This window comes from Apodemus sylvaticus, chromosome 10 (genome assembly GCF_947179515.1).
Source record: "Apodemus sylvaticus chromosome 10, mApoSyl1.1, whole genome shotgun sequence".
Taxonomy (NCBI): Eukaryota; Metazoa; Chordata; class Mammalia; order Rodentia; family Muridae; genus Apodemus; species Apodemus sylvaticus.
In genome coordinates, this window is record NC_067481.1 from 51,264,689 (window position 1) to 51,281,097 (window position 16,409).

Consider the following 16,409-nt stretch of genomic DNA (forward strand, 5'->3'; position numbering starts at 1 on the left):
AGGTAGGTGTTCGAAGCTGGAGAGCTGGTGAGAACCTCGTGTTACATCTAATCTGAGAAATACTTGTCCATAAAGGATCCCACAGCCCACAGCACAGCTGTCTGAAACATCAAGATGGTGTCATAGCAACAGGGACATCATATCTGACAATCTTGCCCTGATAAAAGCTTCATCTGGGGCAACGACAGCCACTGAAAATTGCCCTTGGAGAGAATAGTGCTTCCTTCCTATTACTGAGGAGTCAGCAAAGTATACAGGCCCTCCAGCACACCTCAGCGACAAGGAATGGCCTCGCTGTACCTGCACTTATGGGTTAGAAAGACTGAGGATCAACCAAACCTTTTTGAGGCTATGACATTTCTCCTTCCTGTATTAGCCAGGGCCTTTGAGACAGCATGTGACTTCTTCCTGCAATGCTAGCGCTGGGGTGGGCAGAAACAGACAAATCCTGGGGGTTCACTGGGCAGCCAGTGTAGCTGAACTAACTTCAGGTTCATTGAGAGGCACTCTCTCAAAAGAGAGAGAGAGAGAGAGAGAGAGACCCAATGTCTACTTCTAACCCACACTTGTCATGTATACATACACGTCAGTGAACCTGCACATACATGCACATACACAGGCTTGCACAGAGGTGGGGGGAGGAGAACAAAGAGATCCAGAGGAAGGTCCCTGTGGTGAGCCTCTCTGCTCCCCATATGGGGTTCCAGGTTTCAGCTAGAGCCTATTTGTTGAGAGACAAACCCTGGTGTATACTAAGGCCCCAAGACACAGAGCAAACCCCACTAGATTGGGTCCAGTAGTAGAAGTATTTGAAGACAGTGTCCCACTATGTACTCCAAGCCAGCTTCATACCTGTCATCCTCCTGCCTCTGTTTCCTCGGCGATGGGATTTCAGGCATGCGCCCACACCTGCTTCCACCCGCTGCTTCTGTTCTTGCTCAAACCTTTACCAGGTGCCTGCTGTAAATGTCCTGACAGGAAGATATTCTGTTCTGTTTTGTTTTTTGTTTTGTTTTGTTTCTGAGACATGGTTTCTCTGTGTAGCCCTGGCTGTCCTGGAACTCACTCTGTAGACCAGACTGGCCTCAAACTCAGAAATTCGCCTGCCTCTGCCTCCCAAGCGCTGGGATTAAAGGCGTGTGCCACCACTGCCGACCAACAGGAAAATATTCTAAAGAGATGCTTGTGTCCTCCCTTAGACTAAATGACTAAAACTGGTCGCTAGGACATCTTCCCAGGGGACTCATGCTGGGAGAAAGGAGGCACTGAAGCCTGGTGCCTGCTACCGGTGTCTTCCAGAAACAGAATCCACACAGCTCTGTCAGCTTCTCAGGCTACTTGTGGGGAAGACAGCAAGACTGGTAGAGGGCAGGACCACACACTCCTGCATTCTTTAAGCCTCTCGTTAAGAGCCATGGAGGAAGGCCGGCGGGAGGGGGGAGGGGCTCACTGGATCTCTCAGCTTGGTCCTCACTGAATACATCGTCCTCTGATTTCACTATAACGTGTCTACTAGGTTTGTTGAGGACAGGTAGCCAAGGCTAGTCTCTGACCCTGGCAACTCAGTAATCTACTATATGCTACCAGAGGAGACAGAATGTCAGACGCCTGCCCTCTGACCTGTCATAGTGGCCACTGTGGATTTAGAGAGAAGCTTTGCTCTAATGTGCCCTCCTCCACAGCACTGGATAGCTAAAAGCAGGCTGCAACATCTAATGGAACTATCCAGAAGCTTGAGAGACCTTGAAGGGAAAGGTTTATTTAGAGAGGAAAGGGTTGCCTCTTTCTTATAGCCCCTGGCTGGTCATGACATCAACTTACTACATCTAAAAAGAGGACAGCAGAGTGGGTCGGGGTAAAGACGCCTACTACCAAGTCTGAGGATTTGAGTTCAATCCCTGGGCCCCACGTGGTGGAAGGAGCACACCAGCTCCTGATAGTAGTCTTCTGACATCCATACATGTGCCACAGCACAGGTGTGACATGCACATACATAAATCAACCATTAATACAAATTTAATTGGAAAAGAAGAATAAAATGCCAGGGTCTGTTTAAGAAGTCAGGGTTGCCGGGCGGGCGGTGGCGGCACACGCCTGTAATCCCAGCACTCTGGGAGGCAGAGGCAGGCAGATTTCTGAGTTCAAGGCCAGCCTGGTCTACAGAGTGAGTTCCAGGACAGCCAGGGCTACAAAGAGAAACCCTGTCTCAACAAAACCAAATCCAAAAACAAACAAACAAACAAAAAAACCCAAAAAACAAAAAAACCAAAAAAAGTCAGGGTTGGTATGCTTTCCTGAAGCTAATGTTTCAAGCGTATGCCTGAATCTGACATAACAATGTGGATCATATTTCTCCCTGTGGTTGAGTTAAAATAATTTTGGGGGAAATATATCTAAGTTGTACTCCAGAGCAGAGCAAGTGGACTCCATCTCTACATCCTGAGGCTGATTCACCATGCCCAGAAGCTCAGATTTAGTAGCTTCTATACCCAAGGGGAGAGGAACTCCCTGGGCATTACACTGATATTAAAAGTCTGAGGACATTTCCAAAATTAATGCCTGCTACTCTCTCCTCCTCTTCCTCTCCCTCCTCTTCCTCCTCCTCTTCCTCTTCTTTTCCTCCTCCTCTTCCTCCTTCTCTTCCTCCTCCTCTTCCTCTCCCTCCCCCTCCTCCTCCTCTTCCTCCTCCTCTTCCTCCTTCTCTTCCTCCTCCTCTTCCTCCTCCTCCTCTTCCTCCTTCTCTTCCTCCTCCTCTTCCTTCCCCTCCTCTTCTTCCTCCTCCTCTTCCTCTTCCTCCCCCTCCTCCTCCTCCTTCTTTTTTTCCTTCTCTTCCTTCTCCTCAATGCTGAGACTCAAACCTGAGGCCCAGCAAATGCCAAGCCCACATTGTCTGAAGCCCCCACCCTAGCTCTCACCTGCTCTGAGGAACGATTCTCCTTGATTTCTAGTCCCATGTCAGTCTTAGAGTCCCACAATACCCTGGTAAAATGATCTTTGTCCCTACTGTCATATTGAGAACTTCTGAGCATCCAATACCTGCAGAGCCCTGATAAATGCCCTCCCTTACCTAGTTGAATCCTCATGACCTCCCCCACCTGGCTTGAACCATCTCCACCATGATCCCCCCCTCAGAAGTTAGATGCACCCATGACCATACTGTTTGTAAGTCTCAGTGTCTGAACTAGGCCCAGGTGCTTCTCGCCATTGCTAATGATCTAGTGAGCCCACCAGAAAGGTCCTTGCAAAGGTCTTGTCACACTTCCCAAAGCAAGATCTGGGGCTGCCAGCTCAGATTCTTTGGCTGAAGGCTCTTTAATGTATAGCTTCCATGTCTGTCTTGTCACTGTGGCTAGGCCATGACTAGAGACAAGGTCCCACAGACATTGTCTTCCTCCCCAGTTTTGTAGAGGTCCTCACTGAGAAAGAATTCTCCCCATGCTTTGCAGGGGAAGAGGAGTCAAGATACCTTCTGCAGCTCCTACAGACAGGAGTACTACCATGCCATGTCAGGGGCCAGAGGTGACACTAGTCTTCAAGTTCCTGTCTTTCATTCTCTTAGTCTTTCATCCTTCCTCCCACGAAGTGCCCACCTCGCCTCATTACAATGAGCATAGTCTCTGGGAGCCGCGGACAGGCTTCGCGTCCAGAAGACCTCTCTGTTTCACAAACCTGCATCCGGCTGGATGAGCTCGGGCATATACTGTGCAGGGGTGGAGAGTTGGAACTCAGATTCTACAGGCCTCTATTTTTTCTATCATCTCCTTTCTCCTAAGACCTGACACTTTTGAAAGTCTATTTTGTGTGTGTGTGTATGTGTGTGTGTGTGTGTGTGTGTGTGTGTGTGTGTGTGTGTGTGTGTGGTTTTTTTCCCCCCAAGACAAGATTTCTCTGTGTAGTCCTGGCTGTCCTGGAACTCACTCTGTAGACCAGGCTGGCCTCGAACTCAGAAATCCGCCTGCCTCTGCCTCCCAAGCGCTGGGATTAAAGACGTGTGCCACCACCACCCTGCCTATTTTCCATGTGGTTTGGACTGGTTCCTGGTACCATCTCTCTCAGCTGTGAGTCCTGGGATAGTCTTCAATAGACACCATAGTGACAAGGCTGGTGGGATGGCTCAGCAGTTAGAGTGCTGGCTGTTCTTCCAAGGGTTCAGTTATCAGTTCCCACAACTGTCTCTAGCTCCCATTCCAGGAGATCTGACACCTTCACATAGACATACATGCAGGCACAACACCAATGTACATAAAATAAAAATAAAAATTTTTAAAAAGGAAAGAAAGAAAAGAAATCATAGTGACACCACACAGAGTCCTGCCCCACTCCAAGGAAATGCACTGGGGGCTAGAGGTTGGGGGATGGGGCTAGGGGCTGGGAGTTGGGTGCTAGACACTGGGTGCTGATTTTAGCACATCTCCCTCACCACTCTCTCTCCCTAGTACAGATTCTACTGTCATAGAGGAGAAAATATTGTTGACCCGCCCTGGCTGGTGAGGCTAAGTATCCATGGGCTAAATGCAGAAGATCTGAATGGAAACTCAGGGGGCTCGGGGTATTTGGACACTTCTGATTTTTATTACTAAAGCAAGCAACACAGAAGATGATGCTTGCAGGTAGCTTAAGCAAATACAGGCACAGCTGGGGAACGCACTTGGTGTGTGGCTTATGAGCATTATGTCTGGTCATGTGAAGGAGTCAAGACCTTCCCAGGCTTGGCTTTTCCCATGGAGATAATGTAGACAGACCAGGGCATTCCTTTCTCGCCCTTGCTTCCAAGTGTATTTATTCATTTACCACAGTTGATGCAACCCTTTCCAGAAGGTTCCCCATACGGGAAGAACATTTTGCATTCTGCCCCATCCATACGCCACAGTAAGTCCACAGCTTCTCATGCAGGTTCCCATAAGTATGGTGTCATGGAAGGCAAGAGAATAACCCCTCCATCAGGAAAAGATCCTGGGGGTTGGCTCAGCAGCTAAGAGTACTTGCTCCTATAGATGACCCAGGTTTATTCCAAGCACACCAAATGGTGGCTCATAACCATCTGCAACTCCAGTTCCAAAATATACCATGCCATCTTCTGTCTTCTGCAAGCACTAGGCATACATACAGCACATATACATACATGTAGGCAAAACACTCATGCACATGAAACAAATCTTTTTTTTTTAAGTGTCAGAAAAAAAATCAAAAGAAAGAAAAGCTCCCTTTTCTCCAGGAGTCCAGCAGAAAAACACCAGCTGTGTGTGTGGGAGGTGACTGCAGGGGGATAGACAGTAACATCACTGCTTCCATCAGTGGCTTGGAACGGTCATCTGATCATCCCCACAAATTACAAAATCTCCTCCTAACTTCAGCATTAAGGAGAGTGAATTAAAATTTCCTGCTGGCCTAAGAGATTCAATCTCAAAAATCATTCTTCATAGACTGGAAGGAAAGTGGAACCAAAGCACTAATCTCACATGACTCAGATCTTGGAGACAAGTTTAGATGCTGCTTCCACACAGTGAGCTTTAGTTCCCAGCCCCAACGCAGGGAGGGAGCAGGAGGGAGGAGATTTGAAGGTGACCTTAGGTGAAGGTTTCTACAAATGATGTAGCCCTCCTTTAGTCCTGAGCACCCTGGAAGGCCCAGGGCCAAGTGTGGGAAAGGCATGGATGGAAGGGTTTGCCAAGGGCAGTCTGTTCTATAGTTGTCCCTTTGCTCTGGGAAAACTAAGCTATGACCAACACAGTTAATAACAGGTATTTCTGATCCATGGAGGAAGTTTTAATGCCCTTTTTAAAAATTATGTTTCAAATTCTGTGTGTGTGTGTGTGTGTGTGTGTGTGTGTTGAATGTGTTCTTTTTCCACCATGTCCATTCTAGGGATAGATCTCAGGTTGTCAGGCTTTACAGTGAGCACCTTTGAAGAGGCAAGAGGTCCTTGTGGTCTGGAGATAAACACTGGAGAAGCCAGGAAAAGTGAGACCCGCAGGCTTAGCTCATCAAAGGACATTTACCAGTCCTCCTCACAAATGCTGAGAAAGAATATAGTGATCTTTGCTATCTGTAGAGCCAGACTATCTATACCTGTATCCTCCAGAATTTAAAGTTTTGTTTATCCCAGACCTTTCCCCCCTAAATCTTGAGCATTGCTTCAAAGTCCATTAAACCCATCCTTATGAGAGATGTCACTTGTACTTTACAATAGCCTAAGAGGCTTCTATGTTATCTTAGGCCAATCCTAACTTCCACAGGCTTTATGTTCACCTCAGTCATTCTCTCTAGACCCTAAATCTTGAGCACTGTTTCCGACTCAACAGTAGCTATCTCTATGAAAGAAGCCAGATGTGCTTTATAAAGAATGTCAATGCATCTGGCAGCGGTGGTGCATGCCTTTAATCCCAGGACTCAGGCAGGCAGATCTCTTGAGCTCCAGTCCAGCCTGGTCTATAGAGTTCTAGGACAACCAGGGTTACATAGAGAACCCTGTCACGCAAAAAAAAAAAAAAAAAAAAAAAAAAAAATCAATATAAATATGTCTTAAGTTTTGTTGTATTCACAGGCAGGACTGAGTTAATTGTCATCCGAAAACTTTTTTTTCCCAAAATTGTCCTGTGGTTGATAAGACTAAAATAAAAGATCTGGGGTCAGACTCTAGAAGTTTGCCCTGGCACCAGCTACCATAATTGGCTGAATCAAGTTTCACTCTTACCTCAGATCTTTTTCCTGCCAACCACAGAGCCTGTAGGAACCTCCCACACCACCCCACCCCGACCCCCACCCCCACCTTCACCCCTCCCCCACTCACCACACATTCTCACTCCCTGAGCCATCTTACTGAACCTGAGTAGACTTCATTTTTATTTTGCTTAATTGTACCCATGAACGAAAAGGAAGCTTCACTCTGTGGGAAGCATACTTGTGACCATAAGCCATCTTAACTGACAGGTTAGTATTAATTACTTAGCTCCCATATCTGATCTGAAGAGAAACTATCGAAAGGTACAAGCACTTAGAAGCATATACGACTGGCCAGAAGTGGTGACGCATGCACTTAATCCTAGTGCTTGGGAGGCAGAGGCAGGACGTTCTATGAGAGTCCAAGACCAGCTGCTCTTCATAACGAGTTCCAGGACAGCCAGAGCGGCAAAGACCCTGTCTCAAACAAAGGAACATGTGACTCCCGGTTGAGTACAAAAAGGACAAAGACTTAAACTTGAGTCAGCCAAAGCCACAAGGTTCTGATGGCTCTACCGTGGCACCTTCTAAAGAGATATTAGCATTCTTCTCCATGCAGGGGTTTCTCCCTGTTTGAAGTTTCTCTCCTACTCCTAGTCCACTGGTCTGGAAGGGTAAAAAACTCAGAATGAGTGTGAAATTCTCATAAAATATCATGGTGTTGCAGGGCAGTGGTGGTGCACGCCTGTAATCCCAGCACTTGAGAGGCAGAGGCAGGCGGATTTCTGAGTTCAAGGCCAGCCTGGTCTACAGAGTGAGTTCCAGGAAGGACAGCCAGGGCTACACAGAGAAACCCTGTCTCAATAAATAAATAAATAAATAAATAAATAAATAAATAAATAAATAAATAAATAAATAAATAATCAATAAATAAATAAATAAATAAATAAATAAATATCACGGTGTCTGTGGCTGGCTCTTCAGAACCTTTCCCACAACTTTATGTCCTGTTCCCTGTTCTGCTTCGCATCCCCCCCCCCCCATAGACTCACGCTTCAGTCCTATCAGTTCATGTGCACCTCCTCTTGTTCTTCATGTTCTAACATCTGAGAGGGAGCCCAGACAGATCCCACCTTAGGCCTTCACAGCTTCACGGCTCCATCAGGCATATCCCTGCTCTCTAAACTCCCCACCAGGATCTGGGCAACTTAGAGCTCACTCACTTGCTGTCACTAGCCAGGCCCAGATACTCTGAACAGGGAGTGATGACCTGCCAGTCACCCTCTGTGAAATAGGCAGCACTAAGGATCACATAATTGTATGGGGAAGCATGAACGAGCTTCCTTTAGCCGCTGTACTGAGGTGTGTGGTGTAAAATGACCAGGCTTCATTTCTAAGTGCTTCTCATGAAGGATTTCAACAGAGAACCTGCTAAAGCACTAGGTTAGTCAGGCCTCCAGTGTGCAGTTACCCTCTGACACCGTGCAACGAGGTACACAGACTCTGATCTAGTAACTGGCATCTTCCCGGGCTAGAGCTACACAGACTCTGATCTAGTTAACTGCCATCTTCCCAGGCAAGAGCTACACCGTCACCAGGACTGTTTGCCCAAACCACAAATGTCCCATGTTGAGCTACACTGTCTGTTCTCAGGGGTGATGCCACGTGAGGTACAAACCTCAGGCCTGGTGTGGTGCCACGGTCTTGTAAGCCAGCACTCAGGAATCTGAGGCAGGAGGACGATCTCCAGTTGTAAGCAGGTTGAGCTACATAGTAAAAGCCCATCTCGGAAAACCAAACAAATAAAAAGGATGCACGAAGCACACTTCCTTAAACGGGACCAGAGTGTACTGAGTGGGGGACAGATGAGACTGACCAACGAGCCACCTCTTTCCACTACTGTGGTCTCACTGGAATGTGACATGTAGATGTAGGCCATAGTACCTATAACCCAGTCACCGACAGAAGTTACACATCACACTGTGACAAACATGTCAGAGTGCATTTCAAGCTCATCACTATTAAAAAAGTAAGGTAGTCATTAGTAGCCCTGCTGTTTTAACGCCTTAACAAATCATTATGCCTAAACTTAAGAAGTATTTTGATTGGTATATTCTAATATATTTTTCTCTTCACAAATGTCTGTGTATTTCAAGTACATCAAGAGGGCTGGAGAAGTGGTTCAGCAGCCAAGAGTGTTAGTTGTTCTTCCAGAGGACCCAGGTTCAATTCCCAGCAACCACATGATGGCTCAAACTCCCTGATTCCAGTTCTAGGGGATCTTATGTCTTCTGGACTCTGTGGAAACCAGGCATCATATTGTGTGTGTGTGTGTGTGTGTGTGTGTGTGTGTCTGTGTGTCTGTGTGTGTGTCTGTGTGTCTGTGTGTATCTGTGTATGCAAAAACCTCATATATATAAAATAAAAATAAAAAATCTGTTTTGTTTTTTGAGATAAGGTTTCACTGCATAGTCATGACTGTCCTAGAACTCATTCTGTAGAACAGGCTGGACTTGAACTAAGAGATTCTCCCGTCTGTCCCTCATGAGTGCTGGGGTAAAAGGCATGTGCCACCACTGCTGGGCTACAAATCTTTTTTTTTTTTTTTTAAGATACAACTATACAAAGAAAGATGGGTACAATAGAAAACAGTGTCATTCCAGCACTCAAGAAATAGAGGCAGAGGATCAAGAGTTCAAAGACACCCTCTTTAGATTTCTGAGGCAGCATCAGAAACAAAAGTCAGAAAGAGACTGGAGTCTTCAGCTGAGGGGACCGTGTTGATTAGCACACACAGTAAGGGGGAAGCCTCTCTCCTGAGGGTAAGTGATGGTCTTCCAGGGGGAGAAACAGCTACCATTCATTATATGGGCAGGTGAGGAAATTATTACAGCGATGACCTGCATGTCTCTCCTACAGTCTCTCTCTTTCCTTAAATTTTCTGCCCAAAGAGAGACAGTCTTGAGACTGTCTGTCTCTAGAGACATTCCTTTCTGTGCTGACCCATAAAGCTGAGCAAGGTTCTCTGCAATCCCACAGAATTCTGTCTTACCACTGAAGCCTTCTATTTCTTCTTCTATTCTAAAATCCTCAGCTATTTACTAAACTGGGTCTAGCCTGGGCTTAACAACAACCACAGCAAAGACAAAACCACAAAAAAACAAGCCCCAATACTAGACAAATTTTAATGGAAAATTAAAACACACAAGGATAAACATATGGGAAAACACGGAACAAGGAAAACACAGTAAATTATTAAGTGGTGGAAACTAGGTGGCAGATAGACCTTAGTGGTTGCTGTGAAAGTCAACTTTTCTCTTCGAACACTCATAGTACAATGCTTGAAGAAAGACCGAGAAGGGATCAGCAGATTGCCAAAGAGAGGCCTGTGACATACGCACGTAAGCCAGAACCCTTGACCTAATGGGTTCATCATCCTAGGCCTTAGGCCAATCCTCTGAGGGAATTCCACACCCAGGAGGCCAACTTCTCCAAGCCATCGGCGCCCAACTGTTGCTGACAGTCAGTTGGGAAACAAAAAAAGAACGATGGATGTCAGTAGTCTGTCCCTCCAAAGAGAGCCAGCTCACTCTCTCCCTGCCGGCACTCAGCTGAGTATCAGACCTCACAACCGAAAGACAGGAGAGAGACTGCAAGAGGCCAGGATCTTCCAGGGCTCTAAACAGGCAGAGCTAGTCCAGCCCCATCCCAGACCCGGGTCAGAAGCAGCACACAGTGGCCACTCTGCCCTCGGCCTGTATTGGGGAACAGGACCTTGAAATGAAAACCAATTGAAAACTCTACCTTAAAATAGTGTATTCCCAAGCCTCTGCTTTCCTGCAGTATATTCAATAAACTAATTATTAATAATAATAGTAATAACAATAACTTAAAAGAGTGCAGTAAGTTGGACAGATAAGAGCACAGCTTGGTGATGCAGGCCTTTAATCCCAGCACTCAAGAAGCAGAGGAAAGGGAATCTCTGAGTTCAAGCCCATTCTACACACATGCACATGAACACACACACATACACACACATATACATATACACATATACTTACATAAAAAATAAAATAATCCGTGTTTAAAAGAATATAAAAGAATCAAGTTGGGCATGATGGTGCTCCCTTTAATCTTAGCACTCAGTTGGCAGAGGCAAGCAGATCTCTGTGAGTTCAAGGCCAGCCTGGTCTACCTAGTGAGTTCCAGGGCAGCCAGGGCTATGTCTCAAAATAAAAAAGGATATAATTAATATTTTAATAGTGATAGGACTCTGGTCTATCAGTCATCAAAACGCATGGTAAAGTGGGAAGCATACACATTAAAGGCATTTCTATCAAGGTAAATTTATTTAATAGCACAATTCACAGACTCTGAAGGATAATGTGTGGCTATGAGCATCCTAAGGCGAGTAAGGAGCCTGACGGGCATCCGGGCTTCAGGACTGGCACATGCTCCCTCCTTCCGGTGAGGAAACCGGCTAATCCTGGAGCAGACTGTCAGCCTTCAGCTGGGCCCTCCTTGTGCTCTCCAGGTTCAGCTGTTGATACTTTCTTTTGAAAAAGCCACACTGAAACAAAGAGGCGGGAGGCCTCATGAGCAACCTGAGGTAGCTGCCTGCTTTAGAAACATCTTCTGGCTGTCGCTAAGGCTCCAGATTCCTGCTTAGGCTCTTCCCCTCCACCCCGCCCCCACCCGCCACACCCCCACCACACCCACCCCACCCCTCCCCCCACCCCCGCCCCACCCACCCCACCCCACCACAGCCCCACCACACCCCCACTACACCCCCACCACACCACACTCCCACCCACCCCGCCCCCACCCCCTGAGCTCTCTCCATCCTTCCGGTCCCTTCTGGGCTGCCTTCCTGGTGGCCATACCCCAACAAGAGTTAACCTCCAAGGTCCTCTGAGCCGCCAGGGACTTAAACACCTCTCACTGAGAGTGCTGTGGATTCAGTCGTGCTGGATCTAATCCATCCCGGGAGTGTGTCCAAGACAGCCCCCAAGGCATAAAGGCCTCACACAACCTCCCATATCTAGAAGCCCACAGTCTAAGAATAGGGGGAAATGGCACTGAGGTGCCCTGACCGCCAGATGTAAGGGTTTCAGAGGGGAGCTCTCAGGCCTGGCACAGAAGTCAGCCCAGAGCATGCAGGAGCCTGGTTACGCTTTCCCGGAAGCGGAAGCTTGTGTGAAAGGTGAGGGTGGAAAGTTGCCCTCCTGGCAAGAGTAGCTGTGTGGACGCCACAATAGTGTCGCGAACCTATTTAGGGAACGGTTCAACTGGTCTGGAGGGGGAAAAAAAGCAAGACTTATGGGTGTGAGGGACAGAGGCCTTGTGGTAGATGACCTCAAGAGAGTCTGGACTCTAGGATGGGACTTAAGGGACAATCACAAATGTCTCAGGAACTTCTCTCTGCGCTCCAATACCTCAATTCAGCTTGTTAAAGTCTGGTCAGTTGCTAAGGACTGTAATGCTAAATACTTCAATTCAGTTTTTCCCCCTAGAGAGAACTTGCCAGGTTCATTTGCCTAAACAGGATAAGACAAGAGACCACAAGGCCAGAGTGGTGCCCTAGGTCCGGGGCTGGCTGTTCTCAGAGGTACTGAGACCTGTCGCCAAGACCAGCGCCTTCTCCTTCCTCAAACATAAAGAGCAGAACTGACCTTGAACAAAATGGCTATAATCACAGCCAAGAGCAGGAGGCCTCCGATACTGCTGCAAAGGATGAGGAGCAGAGATCGCGTCTCCTCCTCTTTCAGGAAGATGACAGTGATCTGGATAACGAGATGCTCCCATAAGTCAATGCATCACAAAGGAGGAAGAGTCCACATGTTATTTTAAGGAACAAAAGGTAAGGACTTGGTAACAACCTGCATATTGATCAAGACTGACGACATATAGCAAGAAGCTGACCACGTCCTGACATAGCACTTTTGCATCACATACAAATCATCTCATGACCACAGTACTTTACAAGAAACTATTCTGGTCTCTGATCTAAATGAGCTAGGTCATCAGATGTGATGACCTTGTCTTAAAGGCAGTCTGCCTGGCTGAGAACGCTCTCACCCCACACAGACTCTATAGCAGCAGCAGGGGTACCTCTCTGTGAACCTTGACCCCGCCCCCCCCCCCATGGTTATTGTCTCAAAGCGATGACTCATTTAAATGATCGGGAGTCCTCTTCAACTCAATTCTGACAGATGTTTTTAAACCTTGTTTAAATGCCTAAAGTTTTTGGCAATACATTTTCCTACAAGAAATGTCTGGCAGGGTTACCCTGCTGGTCACCAGGCTGAGTGCAGACCTCAGGACACTGGGAAGTGCAAGAGTGGATCCACCCGGGCACTTCCCATCATTAGCCCAGGACTCACTCTCAGATCCTGACCCTGGCCGTCCTTCCTGGGTAGTAGCCAGAGCATGGGGCCAGGACACAGAGCCAGGGGTCATCATGAGTCCCTGTTACAAGCCTCTGAGCTCCCTCCCACCAGGCCAGTGCATAGGCACCAAGGTCAGGCATGCTTTGGAGAGCTTTCCACACAGGGTAGGGAGTTACTCAACTCACCCTGGAGGCCTCTCCTGGCTAAGCTGTAAGTGTGACTGACTCAGGACTGGCTCTCTGGACCACACTTGGGGAAGCCAAGCTTTACCAGACTAAGTTCTGACCTTGAGAGTAGGAAGGGAACCAAGCGGCAGAGGCAGAGAGGGAGACAGGAACACAGAGACAAAGGATTCAAAGGTGGGGGAGGGGAGACGGGACTCTGGAACCCAGGCTGAGGAATGAAGAGGCCCCAAGATAACAGGACAGACTGAGAACAGCACCCCTCTTCTCAAAGCCTTCTTCCTTTGTTCTCCCCAAAGAGGCCGGAAGCTAGCCCAGCACAGAGGAGGAGGCAGGGAATAGGGTGCCCCTGCTGTGACAAACACAGACAGTGGGCGGTCCCATACCCACCCTGTCAGCTGCCATTCTGATGTCACAGTGTATCAGGATGGAGCTGCCTCCTTTGCTGGTGACGGAGAGGGTGTGTGCCTGCACTAACAGCAAGTAAAGGGTCTCCTTGGAGCTCTCAGGAAGTCTTTTTCTGAAGATGGAGGATACATGAAGAAAACTCTTCCTGCTAACTTCCTGTTCCCTGCCTCCTGGTGCTCTTCTGAAGATCCTGAGTTCAAATCCCAGCAACCACATGGTGGCTCACAACCATCTGTAATGAGATCTGACGCCCTCTTCTGGTGTGTCAGAAGATAGCTACAGTGTACTTACTTATAATAATGAATTAATCTTAAAAAAAAAGAAAATAGACTCCTATTTTTAAAAAAAGGTAAGACAGAAAGGAAAGAAAGAAACAGCTTGTGTTTGCTGCGGCCAGGGTGATTAAAGAAGGCAAATTACTGCTACTAAAGCCATCACGTTTTGTGAGTTTACTATTGAATAAGGTCTAACATTGCAGAAAGACACACACATGTCCATCTGTGTGTATGACATAGTATACCTGTGACAATGTAGTGCAGACCTAAAATCCCAACACCAAGAAGTTACAAGAGGATCCAGAGTTCTAGGCCAGTCTATGCAGAACTCAGAAACCCTGATTCAAAGTAAATTAGCAACTTTTCAGTATAAAAGAAAATGAGGGAGGTTGGAGAGATGGCTCAGTGGTTGGGAGCACTGTTCGTCCAGGGGTCCTGAGTTCAAATCTCAGCAACCACATGGTGGCTCACAACCATCCGTAATGAGATCTGATGCCCTCTTCTGGAGTGTCTGAAGACAGCTACAGTGTACTTACATATAATAATAAATAAATCTTAAAAAAAATGAATTAAAACAAAAAGAACACGAGATTTTTTTTTTCCAGAGAGAGCAATTGAGTCGTTATACTTTGCAGTCCGGGCTCCCACCACTTCCTGTATGGAGGAATCACACCTAACTGAATGCTTACTGTCCCTACTGAACCTCAGTCTCCAGCAAGAGCAGCCTACACTCTCTGAAAGCAGCTGCATATCCAGGTAGACGAATGTCACAGAAGAGAAACTGAGGCAGAAGCTGGGGCTCACAAGGGTGGTTGCTCATGCAGACAAGGTCAGAAGTGACAATGGCTTCCCCAGAACACTACTCAGCAAACAGGCAGGAGTTACCTTCGTCTTGTGTCTCTCTGTATCCAGCCCCTCATAGAGAGATTTGTTGAAAGATATTTCACCAAGGATCTGCAGTTCAGTTACATCTCTTAGTAACTATAAGGTGGGGAAAGTTGGGGCGTGGGGGACATAAAACATAGTTTAGACATGAGCTCACTGTTCTAGAGAGTTCCAACCATCTTTCCCTCCAAATAGATCCCCTCTCCCATATTCCCTTAGCCTTCATAAGTGGTTGCAGCACCCAGCCAGCTATCCAAGCGAGTCTGCAGTCACTGCCCCGTCCCCCCACTTCTCTTACACTGGACCTCAGGCCACACCCCCTCCAGACAGTCCTAAAACTTTCTGCCGTGTACAGGCCCCTACTCCTCCAGTCCCACCCCAGTTCAAGAGCCCACACTGCTCTCATCTGAATCACTGCACAAGGGTAAACTTGAACATTTGTTCCCACTTCATAGCAAGGTCTCTCCAGGAAAATAAAATTTGAGTAATGTTATGCAAGGCAGCTACGGTACAAAGGCCCAGTGGCCACAGTAACATTAGCAAGCTAAAAAAGTAGAAATGACAGATAAGGAAGAGACAGGAGAGAATGGGTGACAAATTAAATACAGACCAGATCGTGCAATTCTTTACACACCATGAAAGAAGTGTGGATTTTAACCTTAATGTATCCAACTCCAAAGTCCACCGCTTCTGTTCGTTCGGAGTTTCTGGTTTTTGCTTTTAAAGGAAGCCAGCATGGTCTCATGCTAAATGCTATTTTGTGTTTTAAAAATCATGTGCATGGGGGCTGGAGAGATGGCTCAGCAGTTAAGAGCACTGACTGCTCTTCCAGAGGTCCTGAGTTCAATTCCCAGCAACCACACAGTGGCTCACAACCATCTACAATGATATCTGATTTCCTCTTCTGGCGTGTCTAAAGACAGCTACAGTGTGCTCATATACAATAATAATAATAAAAAAATCAGTGTGCATGCATGCATGGAAACAAGGAGAGGAAGTTAGATCCGCCAACAGCTGTAGTCACAAGTTGTTGTGAGCTGCCCAACTTGGGTGCTAGGAATGGAATCACATCCTCTGCAAGAGCAGTGCATGCTCTGAACTGCTGAGCCATCTCTCCAGCTCTTGAAGAATCATTTCTACTGGCTGGGGGGGGAGGGGGGAACCAAGACAAAGAACATGTCCAAGGTTATATATACAAGAGGCCAGAGAGTTACAGCCACATCAGTAGAAACACACATACAGTAGAGAAATGACTTCATACATATTCTGAAGGCGGGATGGCAGGGTTTGCTCCTGGTACACATAAGGAAGTAGCAAGGAGGCAATCACAGGCAATCCTGACATGTCTTAGTAAAGAAAAGGATTACAGTCCCCACTAAGTAACTTGCTAAGCGCAGTTTGAGACAGAAAGGCAATCAAATCGATGCTATTATCCTTTGTTAGAGGAGAGGTCCTCCAGGATTGGACGACCCAATCTGCAGCATCTCAGTCTCAAGTACCTGCTTAGTGTGGCCCACGGAGATCTCTGCAGCCACGGTTACATTTTCTTTACTAGATGTGATAACGCAGATCACTGAATGCCATTCGTCTACATGCTGCAAAAGCAAAAA

General features: G+C 47.1%; 1 protein-coding gene across 2 annotated transcripts in view; it reads right to left on the reverse strand.

Annotated features, from left to right (window-relative positions):
* Window positions 1-10,990: 10,990 nt before the first annotated feature.
* Window positions 10,991-16,409, reverse strand: part of Itgae (integrin subunit alpha E) — a 63,475-nt gene continuing 58,056 nt past the window's right edge. For both annotated transcript variants that reach the window (XM_052194041.1, XM_052194040.1), the window contains exons 28-31: window positions 16,299-16,394; window positions 14,800-14,895; window positions 12,333-12,443; window positions 10,991-11,230 (exon numbers count right to left, since the gene is read on the reverse strand). In XM_052194041.1, the coding sequence (XP_052050001.1) occupies window positions 11,141-11,230; window positions 12,333-12,443; window positions 14,800-14,895; window positions 16,299-16,394 (393 nt within the window). In that variant the 3' untranslated portion in view covers window positions 10,991-11,140. The remainder of the gene's footprint in view (window positions 11,231-12,332; window positions 12,444-14,799; window positions 14,896-16,298; window positions 16,395-16,409) is intronic.